Source organism: Sphaeramia orbicularis, chromosome 8 (genome assembly GCF_902148855.1).
Source record: "Sphaeramia orbicularis chromosome 8, fSphaOr1.1, whole genome shotgun sequence".
NCBI classification, from domain to species: Eukaryota; Metazoa; Chordata; class Actinopteri; order Kurtiformes; family Apogonidae; genus Sphaeramia; species Sphaeramia orbicularis.
Window position 1 is genome coordinate 52375624 of NC_043964.1, and position 19359 is coordinate 52394982.

The window sequence follows — 19359 nt, forward strand, 5'->3', positions numbered from 1 at the left end:
ACAGTTTTTGGATCTGCATGCTTCTCTTTACTGGCGTCTTAATTGACACTTTGAGTGTTTTTTGTCTCCTATTTCACTTTACTTCTAATTCACATATGTCGTCTAAGGTCATAATAATAATAATAATAATAATAATAATAAAAGAGGGGTTTTCATTCCAAAGTTCTGTATCAGTACATGTGCATCCATACATACTGTTTTACACGTTTTTATAGGAAATACATACTGTTAATACTGTTAATAGAGTTACATACTGTAATCATATATATGGGTCTGTCCATGAAACTGGGTTTATTTTGTTATCTGGCACTTTCCAGCTTTATAGACCCACAATAAAAGGTAAATGTAGACATATTTCCCCCCAGGATGGACCTAATGATGACCTCAGATAAATGCAAAAACATTATACTCTTGCCATCTTAGCCATCTCATAATTAATGAATTTTTAATCAAATACTGGGTCCAAAAATAGGACTCAAATATGGACATGAAATCCCCCTTGGTGTCAGTGCATTAGATGTGAAAACATGTGTGTAAATGGTCTTCTATAGACTCTAAATAAAGACACTGCGTTAAATGTGTCGATCCTAGTGGTTTTTCTAATCCACATATGTGGGTTTTTCATGGATCTCAGTCTCATTCCAGGTTTGGTGTGGAACCCATCGTGTCCACTGGTGTTACATCCAGAACCTAAACATTTAAACACAAATAAAGCATGAATGATTTTGCAACAACAGTCATTTTTGTGAAACACTCTGCATTGAATATTTACTTCAATTCCCAAAATGTACCTGTGAGAGAATAAAGAGATATTCAAGAAAACCGTAGTGCTTAATTTTCATGTCCTTTTGACCGTGTTACATGCAGATTTTTTTAATCAAAAATGTCAAATAATATAAAAAAATGTGTTTTATCTGAAAAGTAGTTTCTCTTTTATCTCAGTCATTTTTATTTTCAAAATAGACCCAAAGTGCTTCCAGACTTGCATCACAACATTAGTCTACATATGATTTGAATTTTTAGCCCTCATGTCGTGTTTTTAGGGATAGAAGCACCCATATACATACTGTTATTGATGGGTAATACATACTGTTTACCCTTTAACGCCAAACATATCATATTTGATACATGAGTTTGGAAGCCCTCTACATCAGGGGCATCAAACTCATTTTAGTTCAGGGGCTACATTCAGCTAAATTAGATCTGCAGTGGGCCGAACCAGTAAAATAATAACATAATAATACAGAAATAATGTCAACTCCAAACTTTTCTCTACATTTCAGAGCTAAAAAAGTTAATTTACATTATGAAAAGGTTTACATCTACAAACTATCCTTTAAAACAATGTGAGTAACATTAACAAACTGAAAAAATAAGTGTAATTTTAACAATATTCTGCCTCAGTTTATCATTTACACATTAACAATACAATATAAAAAATACACAAAACATTTAGTAACAGGCAGAATCTTGTTAAAATTATACTTACTTCTCTTAAGACATTTCAGGTTTTTCATATTTGTTCAGGTTATTCAAATTTTTTGGAAAATTATATTTTGCTTTAGTGTAAATAGATGAAAATATTTACATTTACAAAGAGAAAAAATTGGAGTTGTCATTATTTATATGTTATCATGATCATATTTTACTGGTCTGACCCACTTGAGATTGAATTAGGCTGAATGTGGAACCTGAAATAAAAGGATTGTTAACATCTTAATGTAATTTTTGCATTTCACAAAGTCATCCTAAGGGCCTAACTGGATCCTTTGGCGGGCCAGATTTGGCCCCAGGGCCGCATGTTTGACACCTGTGCTCTACCTGATCAGTGTGATTTTTTTTTTTTTCTTGAATAAAACTGTTTACAATTGGATACATGCAATACACAGATAATCCACCAGGGGGAGGAGTTCATTCACCAGAGGCCTTTCCAGTGACACTACAAGACTGACATTAAAGAGGAAGGAGGAAGAACTTTGACAATCTTGAAAAGGAATTAACAATTTGTCAGACATGTTTGTGTTACATAGTGTTTTTGTTTGTTCAAAAATAATATTTGAGCACTGAGACCCGATGGATCAAATATGATACAAAATTGAAAGTCATACATGGAAATTGATATCTGAAAAAAATAAATAAATAAATAAATGGGAGGAAGTTCAGAAGGACCAGTAAAGGCTCCAGTTTCAAAGAAGTGGAATTTTCTGTCAATGATTTAATGGTTCAGGCTTTACAGGGTTGTGCCTATTCATAATTTATCCAGTTTTGTTTTTTATTTTTTATTCTACAAAGCTCTATTCTTAGGTTACTTTGTTAAGTTATTATTATTATTATTATTATTATTATTATTATTATTATTATTATTATTATTATATTTTCTTATCTTATTATTATTATTATTTAACTTTTTGTAATTTTATATTTGCTTTATTCTTATTTCTGTAGCACTGGTGTTAGTAAATATTGTTGCGCTGACTTTAGTTGCAAAATGACAATAAAGGCTTTTCTATTCTATTCTATTCTATTCTATTCTATTCTATTCTATTCTATTCCATCTTCACGGCACCAAACTTGACCCAGTCCAGGTGCCCAGACTTCCCCACCCACACCTGCTGCTGTGACTCAGACCGTGTCCTTATGTGTGCGTGGCAGTGTTTTCACAGAGGTGGAGTCATCGGCGCCTCCACTGCGCAGACTCCAACTGTTGGGAGCCACACGGATAACCGCATGCCTTCACCACCTCACTGCACTTGATCTAACTTTACCAAACAGGATCCGGAATCATTTAACGCCTAGAGAAGAAGAGTCATTGATGCGTCGGGAGTCATTTTCGGAGCTTACTTTTCCAGAGTGACAGTGAATGCGTCTGGGTTTTCTGCGACAACTGCTGCTGTCAACAGGTGTTTGGGCACGCGCCGCCTGGGAGAGAGAATATGTCCAATGGGAAAGACGCAAATGCCGCACAGAAGTAAGTCCAAACCACTCACAATGCAAAGACTACTTTCATTTGTTTCATGTCTGTGTTTTTGTCCAGCTGCAGTTTAAAGAGAGGAAAACACCTCCACAGGAAGTCAAAGCTTATCTGCTTGTATCTGCATAAGGGAACATCTCCAACCTGTTTCTGTCAGTGTTCCGTCCTTGACTATGAGTGATGACTGACTAAATCTGGGCTTTTTCATGTAACTTTGTGTAGAATAATTGTGTCCGCTGTCACTAATGGATGAGGTGTTACCAGGGCCGGCCCAAGCCTTTAAGGGGCCCTGAGCAGAAAAAGCCCCCATGGGTTGGGATGATATCAACTAATGATTCAGAAAATGACCAAATGATTCTTCCTAAATTATTATATATATTTTACAAATAAATGTTTAGAATAAAGAGTTGTGAAGTTCTGCCAAAGATGCCACTGTATTGGATTGTAGAGATATGAACTGAATATATTTCTATTAATGTTCAGTTTGTCTTAAGTAGTGATGAAAACTAATGTTACAGGGCCTTTGACCAAAGCACCAGAAAGTGATGAGATAAGAACCGCAAAGAAACAACTTTTAGGGTCAAAGAAAGTAACAAAGGGATAAAAGCTAGAACTACAAAAGCACTCAGAGAGTGCAGACACCCCCCCACAATCACCACCAAAATTTAATCATTTGTTCCTTGTGCTAGTATCAGCATTTCCTGAAGATTTCATCCAAATCCATCCATAACTTTTTGAGTTATTTTTCTAACAGACAAACATGCAAACAAACCCAGATGAAAACATACCCTCTGCTGTTCCTTGGTGGAGTTAATCAGTAGTCACTTTTCCATTGGACATTATTATTATTATATACTACCCCTTTCTCTTGTACTAATTAAAAAAAAATGATTGGGTTTCCTGGTGTGTCCACACATACCGCACCATATTTCTTTTAAAACTTTTGTTCTTTGTTGTAACATCCGTCAGTATTTTGTGTCAGTGTTTTATGACCTCTGCCAAAGAGCTTATGTTTTTTCCGGCGTTGGTTTGTCTGTCTGTCTGTGCAAGATAACTCAAAAAGTTATGGACGGATTTGGATGAGAATGTCAGGAGATGTTGATACTGGCACAAGGAACAAAGGATTAAATTTTGGTGGTGATCGGGGGTGGGGGTGGGGGGCACTGATCTGCCTTGGCGGAGGTCTGCGCTTTCCGAGTGCTTTTCTAGTTTATTCATGTGACTCTAGTTGTGGAAAATGGTCTTTCCTTTGCAGTTTTGTGTGATGCACCATTTGCACTACGCCCGAAAAACCACCTCTTGCCAGCGCAAGTAGTCCGTCATGTAGACACTTGTTTCTCCAACATGAATCTGACTGACTGAGCCTGCAGATAAATACAGGTCATATTCAGTGCTGCAAGATGAATAATAACTGTCTTATTCATGTGATATTTTTGTCTTTTGTCATTTGATCCTTCTGTGACACCGTAAATGATGCCTTTGTCGCCTGTGGTGCTTATTGTGAAGACTCCTGAACCAGCTGTTTTTTAAGGAAATCCTCTTTACTAATCAAGAAATTAAAGATATTTTATATTGACTAGACTAATGTACAGCTCTTCACTATATTTACCCAGTGATAATATCGTGGTTATGATGATAACTTTCCCCAGAATGCGATCATTTGAAGCTTCTGGTCCAAAGTCATCAGGAAACAGTGCATTCAGAGAACATGAAACTAGGGATGTCCCGATCTGACCTACAGACGGGTATCAGCTGCCGATCTGACATTTTTTAGAAGATCAGATTGGATCGGATTTAGTCATGAGATCGGGCCGATCCGGACCCGGTTCTGGGGTGGGGGGTAAACACCCGTCCTGTTCCCTCAAATTAAAGTTTCCAAAGGTAGGGAGAAGGAAAATTAGCTGCACAACAGCAGGAGGTTTAATCAGTAAAATGTCTCTAGGTTTCACTTTCACTTTATAGTCTGGTAGTGATGTGTAAGATTTTTTCAACCCGAGGGGCTTTTGTGGAATTATTTGACCCAACCCACCCCACAAATAAAAGGACATTCTTTTGACCCGCCCCAACCCACAAGTAACCCACTGATGTGCACTAACATAGAACGCAGAACGCACCCCCAAATAATACCTGGACGGACCTGTCCATCGGCTACAGCAGTGGTAAACATACGGCCTGCGGGCCAAAACCGGCCCACCAAAGGTTGTAATTTGTCCCACAGTATGAATTTGGAAAATGCAAAAATGATACTAAAGTAATTAAAGCTATACCATATGATGTGGCATTTTTACACTTTTCTTTTGTCATCTTAAAATGCTCCTAATAAGCATGTGTCAAAATAAAATGTAAAAGAAATCCACCAGGTATTGAAACTCAAAAATGTTTAATTTTCATATATTTATGATAAAACTCTGACCAATCATTTTATTCGGTCTGAATGAAATAATTGGCCGAACCTGGCTGAGCCTCCTGTCAATCATCCGTTACGGCCGTCCAGCATCCGATCCATTATCGCCGTCCCCACATCCGATGTGTGTTCCTCTGAATCTGACGCTTCACTGGCGCTGCTCCTCCTGTCACTGACCACAGTCTACTGTCTAGGATGTGTTTGGATAGAACTCAAATGCACATAAAGGGAAAAAACGGATTTATGAACAAACAGGAGTCCGATGAATGAAGGATGGAGATAAAAGTCCAATAGTCTGGTGTACTGGACTAAACAGACAGGTCTGCACAAAGCTCAGCTTTTACTCATACAGGTACACGTACTTGGTGTCACACAATGTAGGATTATGTAGGATGATAAATGTATGGACTATGAAACCTCAAATGTCCATGGAAAATTCGCAGAGGCCGCGCGTTCACAGTGCGTGCCCGTCACCTGGGCACCTCATCTCCATGGTGCAGTGAAGACCCTGACCCAGCGCTGCACAGACCAGACCCTTAAATACAGGGTCTGCGGATGGAACAGGGGGTGTGGCAGGTGGATGATGTATCTGATTACTGAGGGAGGGGTCTGTGGACACGTCGAAGCGGACCGGACCTCCGCCTCCACCTCCACTTCCACCACGCATCAGGTAAGAGGAGGAGAGCGTCAGAGCTCAGGCAGGGGGAAGGAGGCGGGGCTTTGGAGGGAGGTGGGTGGTTCATGTTCAGACTTTTACTAAGTGCTGTGAGAAATGCCACATCAGTAGGTATGGCTTTAAGAATCAAAGGTGTCACATTTGTTTTAGTTCAGGTTCCACATTCAGCCCAGCTGTGATCTACAGTAAACTAATAATATAATAACCTATAAATAATGACTCCAAATTTAAATCAAAATGTTACTGTGAAAAGTCAGTATTGGATCGGTATCAGATCGGTATCGGCAAAACTAATTCTCAAAAAAATTGCATCGAATTGGAAGCAAAAAAATCCAGTTCAGGACATCACTGGATGAAACAGCTTTTTTATTTGACTATGTACAAAAGAGGAGGTAGAAATAAAGCAACTGTCAGTAAACTCTGAGCTCAGATCGTCATTTTCAGCATTAAAGTGGACGACATGTAAATGGCATGATGTTCCACCTAATGTCCACCTGCAGCTAAGGATGGGAATCGAGAACTGGTTCTTTTTGAGAACCGGTTCCCTCAAACCCATTTGTTCAAATATTTTCAGATTCTTAGTTTTATTTGCTCCAAGATGCAGTCATAGCAATGTCCTCCTTTAAGTGTTTTAGAAGAAATGGCAACATCAGACACCTATAGTAAGGGGAAGATCTCAATGATAAATAAGAAATTGATAAAAATGACTAAAGAGTCCTCAAATTCTAAAAGATTAGCATGAATAGAAGACCTCCAAACAGATATTACAGAACACAAATGGGAGACAGCTTGTTCCCTGGCACAAACAATATCCATTAATAGCAGATTTAAACTAGAAGCACTCGGAGAGCGCAGACCTCCGCCAAGGCTGATCAGTGCCCCCCCCCCCCACCCCCCACCCCCCCCCCCCCCCGTGGGCCCCCCCACCCCCGATCACCACCAAAATTTAATCATTTCTTCCTTATCCCATTTCCAACAAACCCTGAAAATTTCATCCAAATCTGTCCATAACTTTTTGAGTTATGTTGCACACTAACGGACCGACAAACAAACACACAAACAAACAAACAAACAAACCCTGGCAAAAACATAACCTCCTTGGCGGAGGTAATTAATTCAATATAACTGGCTTATGAGAACCTATATAACTCCTGAAAAACTTCCCAAATTCAACCCCTTTTTGAGAACCGGTTCCCAGTAGCTCAGTTCCTAGGAATCATTTGCCTGCTTAACGATTCTGCTTATCGATTCTGCCTTCGTTGCTCATGCGTGATGACATCACACACACACACTGCTTTGTTTTGGTTTAGACTGTAGCCAACATGGTAATGATGCAGAAACGCTCCAAAGTATGTTTATATTTCAGGTGTAAAGACGACACCAGGTCCACTTGGAACACTGTCAAAGCTTCCATTTGTTCAAAGGGGGAAATCCCTCCAACATGTTCAAACATTTGTCCACAGCATGTGATTCATTCACAGGAATGTCATGTGCCTGATACTCTACTCAGCAGTGGCTGTGAATCTAGTGGCAGAGTGAACACCAGGGCATCATCTGGGCCTGGTTCTGGTGCGGGTAACAAACGTCCTGCCCCCTCAAATAAAAGTCTCCATAGGTAGGGAAAAGGAAATTAGGTGCACAACTAGGGATGTAACGATATGAAAATTTCATATCACGGTTATTGTGACCAAAATTATCACGGTTATCATTATTATCACGGTATTGTTGAAATTGTATTCAAAATGTTAAAAAAGTACTTATACACACACTGAAAAAATTTAAACAAGTTGTATTTTGAAAAAAAAACAACAACAACAAAAAAAAAACAAAAAACAAAGACAATAATTGGTACAATGTACTTTCTCTTGGCAGAAAAATTCAAATATTAACCCTTAGTGGTCTGAACCTATTTTGGCCGTTTTTCACTCCTTTTGATTTTGCCTTTATATACTATATAAACAAATGTTTACTATACCCATATTTGGTATCTTTTTTTTTTTCAGCACAACTTCATTTGTATCATCTGCCTATTATTTTTTTCACTTTAACCTTCTATGTCAACATAAAAGGCCAAACACACACAAAAAAAATGAAATCCGATTTGAAAAATGTATATAATTTATTGCGTAAATAACACACAGATGATTAACGAACCTTTTCAAAGACTTTAAAAGTGAATACTGGTTCCAAATATTAGGTATATACAATTAAAATAGTAATAAATTAAAGCTGTACTCAAATATTTGACATAAAAGCAGATCTTTACATCGGCGTTTTCTCCGGAAAAGTGCAGTAATCAAACACGGTTATCGTGATAATTAGAATTTAAACGATAATACTAACCGTTGGCAATTTTACCGTGGTTTATTGTTATACTGGTAATCATTACATCCCTATGCACAACAGTGGGAGACATAGAGGAATTAGTAAAGCATCTTAAGTTTCAGTTTCACTGTACGGTGCCCCCCCCCCCCCCCCAGAACCGGGCCCGACGTCATCTGTTATCATTTGTGCATACTGTATATGTTATATTTTCTGTGCATAGATGAAAATATAAAGACAGTTAATGCAAACACACCCATTTATACTCTTTTATTCCCTCACCCAATGAGATTCGATAAGAGAATTAATAAGGACTCGGATCGATAAGCAAAATCAATAATGGAATCGGAATGGATAAATTCTTATTGATTCCCTTCCCTACCTGCAGGACTGCCTCCTACTGACCCACACAAACAGCACCTGTGTGCCTTTGGTGCTTTGTTTGACAGTGACTGTGCTTGGATCCTGCTCTAGGATCCTGCTTTAAATAAATAAGTAAATACAGCCTGTGACTGACCTCCCAATAAGACGGAACAGATGGTTATGGATCTGGCTGAACAAGGACCGAATGCGTAGGAAAAGCTCCCATTTTTGGTTTTCGTTTGCCTACCGCTGGTATCATGTATTGTGCGAGTATCACTGCCACTAAAAGGTGTAGGTCCAGACCGCCTGGGAAAGACCACATGTCCAATGGGAAACATGAGAGCGATGCGCAAAAGTGAGTACAAGCAGCTTCACATTTAACCCTTTATAGGTCACACGCAGAAATACTCTGGAATTCACAATTTAAACCTTAGTGTGTTATTGGAGGACATAACAGGACTTTATTAGATTTTGTGAAATTTTTCAACATTTTTTATTGTTTAGAAAATCAAGGTCAGTGAAGTTACTGTATTTGGTTCATTGCCCGTAAGTGGCAAAAATAAATAAATAAATAAATAAAAATTAAGAACTTTATATAAATAAATACAAGAAAATATATTTTAGAACATTAGACGAGGGTCAGATCAAGAAAACACACACATCTAGGAGGAAAATTAAACTTTCTCTTATATTATTGTGTTTGTACTTATTTGTTAGTTTATCATTGTGATGTTTAATAAATGCTTGTATTCAAAGTATTGGACTTGTTTTCTAGACACACTGGTCTTTACATCATAATAGGATCAAGAATTGAAACCATGTCACTTTAAATCTGTGTCACTAAGTCCAAAAGTTTCCAATATATTTTCCTAAATTTTGACATCATTCTTGTGTTATTTAACACATCATAGGAAAGTTTAAGTGAATTTCCATGTTAAACACTTTGACGTAAACCTTGTCAGAATCAGTGACATTTTGATGAAACCGTGTCACTGAGCACATTTTAAAATATGTTTGGTCAAAAATTTCATTTTATGCACTCATCATTCTTATTATGTGTAAGTACTTACAAATACTTACTGAAATATGGAACGCACACTGATACAGGTTATGGGCGTGGTCAAGGGCGTCCTAGATGGACCACCCACTACTGTTTGATTCCTACCTGTTGAACCAGACCAGTTTCAGACAAATATTCCACATAATTGTAAAGGTGTAAATGCCATCTGAAACAGACTCAAAGGGCAAAATTTTGTTTCACATATTTTTAAATGAAAAATATCAAAAACCACTGCGTCACAGATGGACAAAAAATTAATGTCTATTTTTTTCCAGAATTCCAAAGTTCTCCACAGTGAAGTTCCTCTGACATTTTCATCCTCAAATATATTCAGTGTAAACCTTAAAGCTTCTATTTTACAACCCAATAATTGGTTAGAGGAAAAAAATATTTGATCATACTTAAATGGCAAGAGTTTTGACAAATGTCAGCGTCACAGATGGACAACAAAAGGAAATGTCAAATTAAACATTTTTTATTTCAATTATCAATATTTTTTTTTTCACAATATTTACAACATACAAAATATATTCACATTATGTTCAAATGTATTTTGCATACATATATGCATTAATTTAAACACTGTGTGTTTAGAATATGACATAAATAATATATTAGTCAAATATCAATGTATTTGGAATAAATGTAGTTTATTTATAGAGTTTATAAAATGAACCCAGAATGACGGCACTAAACTGGGTCACTGTACAAACATTCACACTCAGAAGACTCCTCAAAATTTTTTTCACCATTTTTTTCCCATTTTAAAATATATTTTCCTGAAAATATAAGTAATTACCGACCCAAAAATAAAAGTTTGGTGTAGATTATTGTAATGTAATTTTTGTGACCAAATGTGAACCTTCCCTTGACTTCGCCCTTATATATGTACAAAGGTAGAGCCCATTGAACACCAAACATGGAACCATGTCCCTGTTTGACCTGACCCACCCCCATGCATGCTGGTCCAGACCCCTGTCCACATCCACATGACCCCTTTGAACATCATTCCTTACATTAGTTCCATTACTTCATGGAACTGAACAAAGCAGGTCCACTCACTGTTCATGCAGAGGTGGACCTTACAGACCCTGGAGACCACATTGGACCTTACAGACCCTGTAGACCACATTGGACCTTACAGACCCTGGAGACCACATTGGACCTTACAGACCCTGGAGACCACATTGGACCTTACAGACCCTGGAGACCACATTGGACCTTACAGACCCTGGAGACCACATTGGCCCTCAGATTTGGGACTCACTGTCCTCACTGGAACTGTCGATGTCACTTTCTTGTAATGCGTGTAAAAATGATCAAAAATAGTCACTTGCCTGATAAAGGGTTAATTTAGAAAACTTATTTCCCATGTGTTAGTCTTTGTCATTAGTCCAACAGCCCAGCAGGTCTGATGGTCTATTGGTATCAGTTGTCCATAAACAATTTTTTAAGAATCTTCTTCTCTGAAACCATCAGTCAGAATGACATATTTGTTGTGGAACATCTTTGGGGTAAGTTCTACCAAGTTTAGTCAAAGAATTGGGACATACTGATTTTTTTAAATTTTTTTATGAGGTTTTGAAATGTTAAAAATCTTCATTAGTTTATAATGGGACACAAATTTTAAAGTGCTATAACTTGAAAACATTTGAAGATATTGATAGAATTACTATTGGCCGTAGATAGGAAATCACATATGGGCTTTCATTTGGTGCCATGACCTTTGACCTTGAGGGACCCTAAAAGGTCAAACAAATGTCAATTAATGTCTTTAGAAATGCAGTTGGACTACAGGACCCTTGCTCCTATGTTTTTTACGATCATCAACAATGATTTAAAAGCCCAAATAACAGTCTTTTATGTTATTACACCCCCCTCCCCCAAAAGGGGAGGCAAGGGGTATTGTTTCTGGTTCGGTGTGTTTGTTTGTTTGTTTGTTTGTTTATTAACACTTGAGCCACAAAACTATTGGTTGAATTCATACCAAACTGGGTTTATAGATTGCTAGTGACCCAGACATAGTTGTGATTACATTTTGGGAAAAGTAGGTCAAAGCTAAATTTTTTCAGTGAATTTTTACACACACACACCCCCCCCCCCCCCATTTACTTGTAATGGGCAAAATTTCACATGTCTATCAAAACAACAATTTTGTTTATATTTAGTGTATATAGAGGCAATTGATATGTTGACATCAGCACACCCACAGACATGATAACATCAGCTGGATCGATGCCAAAATAAGCGTGTAATAAATACGTGGGAGGGGCGGGGTTTGTTGTGCCTGACACCTTTTGTTTCTTTTTTTGTTTTAGCAGCAAAACTATTGGTTGAATTCATGCCAAATTGGGTTTATAGATTGCCAGTGACCCAGAATAGAAATGATTACATTTTGGGGAAAGTAGGTTAAAGCTGACGTTTGAATTTCTAAAACTTTTTTTTTCCCCATTTACTTATAATGGGTGAAATTTGTCTATGCTGTCTATGCATGTGTCATTAGCACATGCATAGACATGATGACATCAGCTGGATCGACGCCAAGCTACAATATGTGTGAGGGACGGGTTTGTTGTGCCTGGCACCACTTGTCTGTATTTAATGTGAGGATAATTAAATAATTTTCATGTTAGATTATATTATAATATGAGGTTCAGTTTGCTTTGCACAGGAACAGTAGAAAAGGTAGAACTGTCCTCTTCATTTTTTAACTTTTACTTGTTAAGTACACTAGCAGCAATGTACCCGTGGTGCCATTGTAGATAGCATGAGAGGCTAAAATCTCCCAGCATACTTCACAACATTTGAATACAGACATAAAATTGTGCCTAGTAGATAGTCAGGTAATGTTTGCATTCATTTGGTGAGTTTGGCGGTGACTGGGCCTGTGAAGGCTGAGGAAAACCCGTGCAAACGCCCTCCTCCTCCTGTGCTGCAACATTGATCGGACGACGGACAGACACAAAACGTGCATTATATAGGAGGATTTCAACGCCTACTTTTTCAACTTCTTCACAAGTAGAATGAGTACTTCCACTTTTTTTAGACAATAATCTTTTCATCTATTTGAGGATAAAGTATGTTTTTTCCCATTATATGCTATTTTTGATATCTTACCGGAAAAAAACATAAAAATAAAACAGTTCCTGTGGGAAATATTGTGGCCTTTTGGGAGCTCTGCATGGGCACCTAGTTTACATATCTCTGAGTTGGACTGTGGTTGTTTTGATGCTCTTTGATTTGGATATAATTCTCATTGTGTGATGTTAAACTAATGCATCAGCTGTGTATTAAAGGGCTCATATTTATCTAAACCCACTTTCATTAGTCTGTGGTTCATTTATTTGTGTATTTGGACCCTGTTCTGTCCTCACTAGACGTATCTAGCTATGACAGACAGTGAACAGATGAGTCTTCGTTTGACTGAAACTTGTACTCATCATCTTTTTTGTAAAACTGTAACACACAGACACAATACAGCAATTATTTCATTATAACAATATCTTCTTTACACTGAGCTAACAGTAGTTTGCTGCCTTAATGAGAAACTTTACAAAACATTAGCATTGGTATTTAAATTGCTTGTACTTTGAATTGACTTGTAAATAAAGCAGTCTGAATTGCCTAATTAGCATATGAAAAGTCCGCTAGCTTAATGCTAACCGCTGCTGTATACAAACCTACTGCTGTATGCTAGTCTGTATGCTAAACCGCTGCCGTATACTAACGTTCTTAGAAATACATTTTCACACTCAAAATTTACAACAAACCCATTTCTATCTAACTTACAGATCAATATCCTATCACTATTTCTAAATCTACAAAACTTACAGCCTTATGTGGGCCAAGACGACACAGACGGCTGCTCTTCATGACAGTTTTTACAGTAAACAATAGACAACTTCCGCCACAAGAGGGCAGTATGAACCAACCAAACTTGCAAAGCGTTAGGATAAACAGTAAAGATAAACTAACCATAACAAACCCTAATAGTTCATCAAGTTTGAATTTGAACCCTCCAGGTGCTGCAAAGCTATCTTTATATTTCTATTCATATTTCTACAACCTGTTTTAATTCCTACTTAATTTGTTACTCACGACATTTGCACATATAAGGTCCAGCCTTCAGACGAACATTTCTCCAGTATTTCTTTATAATTGTTTGCTAGCAGCAGCGGTTGTAGTCCAGACTGAAAATATGTCCAAACTTGGAGCCCATTACCTCAAATGTTCAGTTATTGGTTGAACAGGACAGAGCAGCACAGCCAATAACCTTGAGGGGGCGGAGCCTGAAGTGTCTCGTGTATTTAAAGGGCCAGTGCTCCAAACCACCTGTCTGGTGTCATTACGCAGAAATACGGTTGAAGATGGAGCTGTGGAGTTGAATGAATGAAGAATTCCGACCCAAACAGAGCATTTACAGTTTGTGGAGACCACAGGGAAATGAGGGAAAAGGAAGAATTCCATTAGAAAAAAAAAAAGCAAAATATCACTGCTTTTACATCAAAACACCTGATATTAAAGGGATGCTGTCCACATGTTGGGTGGGCGATATGGGCAAAAAAAAATCTCGATAATTTTAAAAAATTTCTAAGATAAGTTATATGTGTGGGTGTGCGGTCCATAATTAATGTAGCCAACGCTGGGGTGAAACAAAAGTGAAGCCTAACATACTTTCAATGTCCGACTCCCGGCTTCTATTCCTCTGTTACATAGTGGATCTTACATAAAATTTTCACAGCTTTTAACCTGTCTCCACTGGACCCCCTCTACATAACCCCCCCCCCCCTTTCTTTATGGGGCCCCAGCTTGCATATAACATTATTTTGACAAACATCAGGCTAGTGATGTGGACCCACGTCTCACTATGAAATCATCCTCTGAGACAGGAGACGCCTGCACATTTCCTCTATGTGAGACCATGTTGTGTTTTGGGTGCCGACGAGTCACGAGACTGAATCCTGTTTGCTGATTGGCTTCTGGGGCACGCATTCGGCCAATGAGGACTTTCATGCGCCTCTCTTTTACTGTCTATGCACTGTTTGTTTGTTTTCTTTTCGAGACAGTATGAATACTCCATAATGTAAAATTTGCATGTCGTAAAATCAACATGCACAATATTATCATAGGCGATATATCGCCCAGCTCTAGTCACAGTTGTGTGGAATGACAGAGTGCTGACTTTACCCTCCACCCCATGAACACACAGCTTAGTCACATCTGTATACATTAGTTGATGGGCTTGTTTTTTTTTCCCATATGTGTGTTCTTGCGGCAGCTCCTCACAGATGACCCTGAAGGAGAGCCTGGATGAGTGTATGGAGGCTTTGGATCTCTTCCTTAACAACCACTTCAGCGAGAGCCTGGAGAGGCTGCGGCCACGGTAATGCAATCATCCCAGTCATGTTTACCTCGGCAGTCTTTAACCCTTTAACCCCTGAGCCCTGGTTCCAGGTAAAGGTTCACATATTAACCCTTTAACCCCTGAGCCCTGGTTCCAGGAAAAGGTTCTGCTGTGAATCTGCGTCTGTTTCAGGTTCATTAAAGCTGCTGTGAGTTTGTGCTTGTGTTCCTTTTCTTCAGTGGTTTTGTTTTACTGTGTGTTTTAGGGTCAAAACAGGTGGAAGAACAGAAAAAGACAAAGAGAGGAATTGAAGTTTGACAGGTTTGGACTAAATAAGGCACTAGAATGGACATCAATAAGAGATTTAGGATGTTGAACATCAACTGTGAACTGGAACACACTGAACAACAACAAGGATTTGAATTTGGGCCCAGTAGGTTTAGTTTGGGCTATTTTTTTTTTCTAAATCAGTCCAGCTGCTTGAACTCTAAAAAGCAGTTACACAGTCAAAAAAAGAATAAAATAAGCAGCAAATGAACAAAAACAGCGCAAAGTGATCAATGAAATGAACAAAAATGAATAATAATCCAACAACAATAATAAGTAACACAAACAAAATAAGTCACAAACTGAACAAAATTAAAGAAAAAACAATAAACAAATAAAAATAAGCAATAATGTTGAACAAATATGCAAAAAAATTACTAAAGTGAAGTTAAAAAAAATAATAGTAATAATCCACAAACTGCACAAAACTGAATTAAAAAAACGATGAAATGTAGGGGGGAAAATAAGCAACTAAATGAAGGAAAACTAATAATGTTTAATTTGTAAATATTTTACATAAATATGTTATATGTAAATAACATGAAAAATTATGCAAAAAGAAAGACTAAAATGAAGTTAGAAATAAAATTTAAAAAATAATAATAATAAAATAAGCAACAAGGATTTGAATTTGGGCCATGTAGTTTTCGTTTGGGCTCTTTTTTTATAAATCAGTCCAGCTGCTTGAACTGTAAAAAGCAGTTACACGGTCAAAAAGAGAATAAAATAAGCAGCAAATGAACAAAAACAGCCAAAGTGATCAATGAAATGAACAGAAATGAATAATAATCCAACAAAATAGTAAGTAACATGAACAAAATGAGACACAAACTGAACAAAATTGAAGAAAAAACAACAAGCAAATAAAAATAATAAATACTGTTGAAAAAATATGCAAAAAATGTACTAAAATGAAGTTAAAAAAAAAAGAACAAAATAAGCCACAAACTGCACAAAACTGAAGAAAAAAAAGGCTAAATGTAGGGGGGAAAATAAGCAATTAAATGAAGGAAAACTAATGATATATAATTTGTAAATATTTTGCATAAATATGTTATATGTAAATAACATGAAAAATTATGCAAAAAAATTTACTAAAATGAAGTTAGAAATAAAATTTTAAAAATATTAATAAAATAAGCAACAAGGATTTGAATTTGTACCTAGTAGTTTTAGTGTTGGGCTCTGTTTTTCTAAATCAGTCCAGCTGCTTAAACTCCAGAAGGCAGTTACACGGTAAAAAATAAATAAATAAATAAATAAATAAAATAAGCAGTAAATGAACAAAACTGCCAAAGTGATTTAAAAAAGAAGAAAAATGAATAATAATCCAACAACAATAATAAGTAACATAAACAAAATCAGTCACAAACTGAACAAAATTAAAGAAAAAACAATAGGCAAATAAAAATTATAGATAATGTTGAAAAAATGAAAGAAAAAAAGAAAAAAATGAGCCACAAATTGCACAAAATTGAAAAAAAAAGACAAAATGTAGGGGTTAAAAAAACAAACAACTAAATTAACAAAAACTAATAACATATTTACTATTTTGTGAATATTTTGCATGAATATATTGTTATGTTTAACTGTTTCGGTGCCGGATAGTTAAGGGGCTAATAAGCCTTAAAAGTGCCACAGAATTTGGCCGTTTTTCAGTATTTCGCGTCGTTTTTATATTTGAAGAATCCTGCAGGAAACCACTCGGTAACATCCGACCGATTGCTGATTAGATTCAAAACGCACCGGATGCAGCCGATTCATTATTGATCGTAATTTGCATAATTTATAATAATAATAATAATAATAATAATAATAAGCTTTATTTATATAGCACTTTTCATACATTAAAAACTGTAGCACAAAGTGCTTTACATATCAGTTTAAAAATCAGTACCGCCCCCCACCCACACCCACCCACTCACCCGCACACTCACCCGCACACACACACACACACACACACACACACACACACACACACACACACACACACACATATATATACATGCAAACCCACAAGCTCACACATACTTAAGAAGACTGACTGTGCACGGGTAGACCAGAACAAAAATGTACAAGTAAAAGTAAAACATCAATTTAGGAGGCGCTGTCTCAGGGAGCCATCCGCACCAGGAGGCAGCCGCCGACCCCGGCGACCAGGCACCAGCAACACAGCCCCGCATCCCAACTAGTGGGAGAGGGCCAACTGGGACCCCCACCCACCAGAAAGGAGCGGACTCCAGTGAGAGAAGGCGCCACAGCCCCCGGAGTCCACAGCCGCCCCCCGGCATGGAGGGCTCCCTCTGATGAAACACCGGAGAATAAGAAACATTAAAAAGATATAAAAATATTATTCGGTCGCGTGACCTCAAATTCCCGTCTGCTTGGTCTCAAAAGGGGGACACAGAAAGAACGTCATCGAAATGTGAGAAAGAAATGGGGGTGGATGGTTTGTTTGTACACAAATATGGCGTGTTCTCCAAAGCCGATCTGATCGGCCCGTGGCACTTTACAGGTTGTTTTCGTAAAGCCGATTTAATCGGCCCATGGCACTGAAAGAGTGAAATAACATGAAAAAATTTGTGGAAAATTGACTAAAATAAAATGAATAATAATAAAATAAGCAAAACATGTGAATTTGGTCCCAGTAGTTTTAGTTTTGGGCTCTTTTTTTCTAAATCATTTCAGCTGCTTTTTAACTCCAGTTTAACTCCATAAAGCAGTTCCATGGTCAAAACTCTGTAAAAACACAGTAAAAAAAAAAACAAATAAAGAAAAATCACCACAACACTGCAAACAACAATAAAAACAAAAAACCACTAGAAAAACGGTGTTTAAAAAAAAAAAAAAAAAAAGTGAGTTGGTGTCACTCACTGCTCTGTTTGACCCCCCATTCCACAGGTGGTGAGGGGTGAACTGAGCATGCTCAGATGTCTATGGAAAGAACAAGATCTATTCTATCAGCACGTTTTGTAACTTTTCCTATTGAGCAAATAGTTGAATTTGTATGAATATTGAAAATAAATCATCCATTCAGAACGCTCACCACAGACACGTCAGGGGTTAAAGGGTTAACCTGCTGTACAGCTTTAAGTGTATATGCACAGCAGTTTGTCATCTTGGTTTCTGCACATTCATCGTGGTGTGCTTTAGTGTGATGTCAGTGTTACTTGGTGGCGATAAGAAACTTTTGTGATGTGGCCTGTAAACTCATTGGCTTCCTCTCAGCCAAGACACGAGGGCGGCTCTGGTTAAACTTCACTACTCCAGGATATGAAGTGTTTACTGAAGCTGACGCCCAAGTAGCGAGTGATTCAGCAGCTTATGCAGCAAAATAAACACTATGCACAAGGAAGACTGAGGTGACAGACGAGCCAGAGATAGGAACCCTTATCTTTATGAAACAGGAGAATGTGCAGGTTGGACAGTAACTATCCCACAAACATGGCCTGTGTTTGCTCTGTTTCCTTCGTAGAGTAAATGAGAGTATGTACCACGCTCTCATCTACGCCACCGTGTTGGAAATGCAGGCCATGATGACCTTCCAGCATGATGACATCACTAATGCAGGAAATACCATGAAGAGTGCCCAGGAGGTCTGTCAGAGGTCAGCACAGGTTTTCATTACAGAAAAAAACGGCCTTAAAAGCAAACCAAGATGAACTTTTCTATCTCTGTCGTTTTTAGCTTACATTTTTAGCCGACAGGCCGTAAGCTGTTGTCGTCATGCAGCGTCCAGCGTCGTTGTCGTCTGTCGTCGTCTGTCGTCGTCTGTCATCCGTTACAAAAATTTCAATCGTCTTTTTCTCCAAAACTACAATTCTGATTGACTTCAAACTTGGTATACAGCTTCTGCATGATGATGTCAACACAAGGTATTGAAATTATTTCG

General features: G+C 37.6%; 1 protein-coding gene across 2 annotated transcripts in view; it reads left to right on the plus strand.

Annotated features, from left to right (window-relative positions):
* Window positions 1-2710: 2710 nt before the first annotated feature.
* LOC115424594 (tetratricopeptide repeat protein 39A) overlaps window positions 2711-19359 on the plus strand; it is a 57483-nt gene continuing 40834 nt past the window's right edge. Inside the window, exons 1-3 of one of the 2 annotated variants that reach the window (XM_030141950.1) lie at window positions 2711-2968; window positions 15075-15179; window positions 18943-19074. In XM_030141950.1, the coding sequence (XP_029997810.1) occupies window positions 2934-2968; window positions 15075-15179; window positions 18943-19074 (272 nt within the window). In that variant the 5' untranslated portion in view covers window positions 2711-2933. The remainder of the gene's footprint in view (window positions 2969-15074; window positions 15180-18942; window positions 19075-19359) is intronic. The other variant, XM_030141951.1, reaches the window with a different exon arrangement.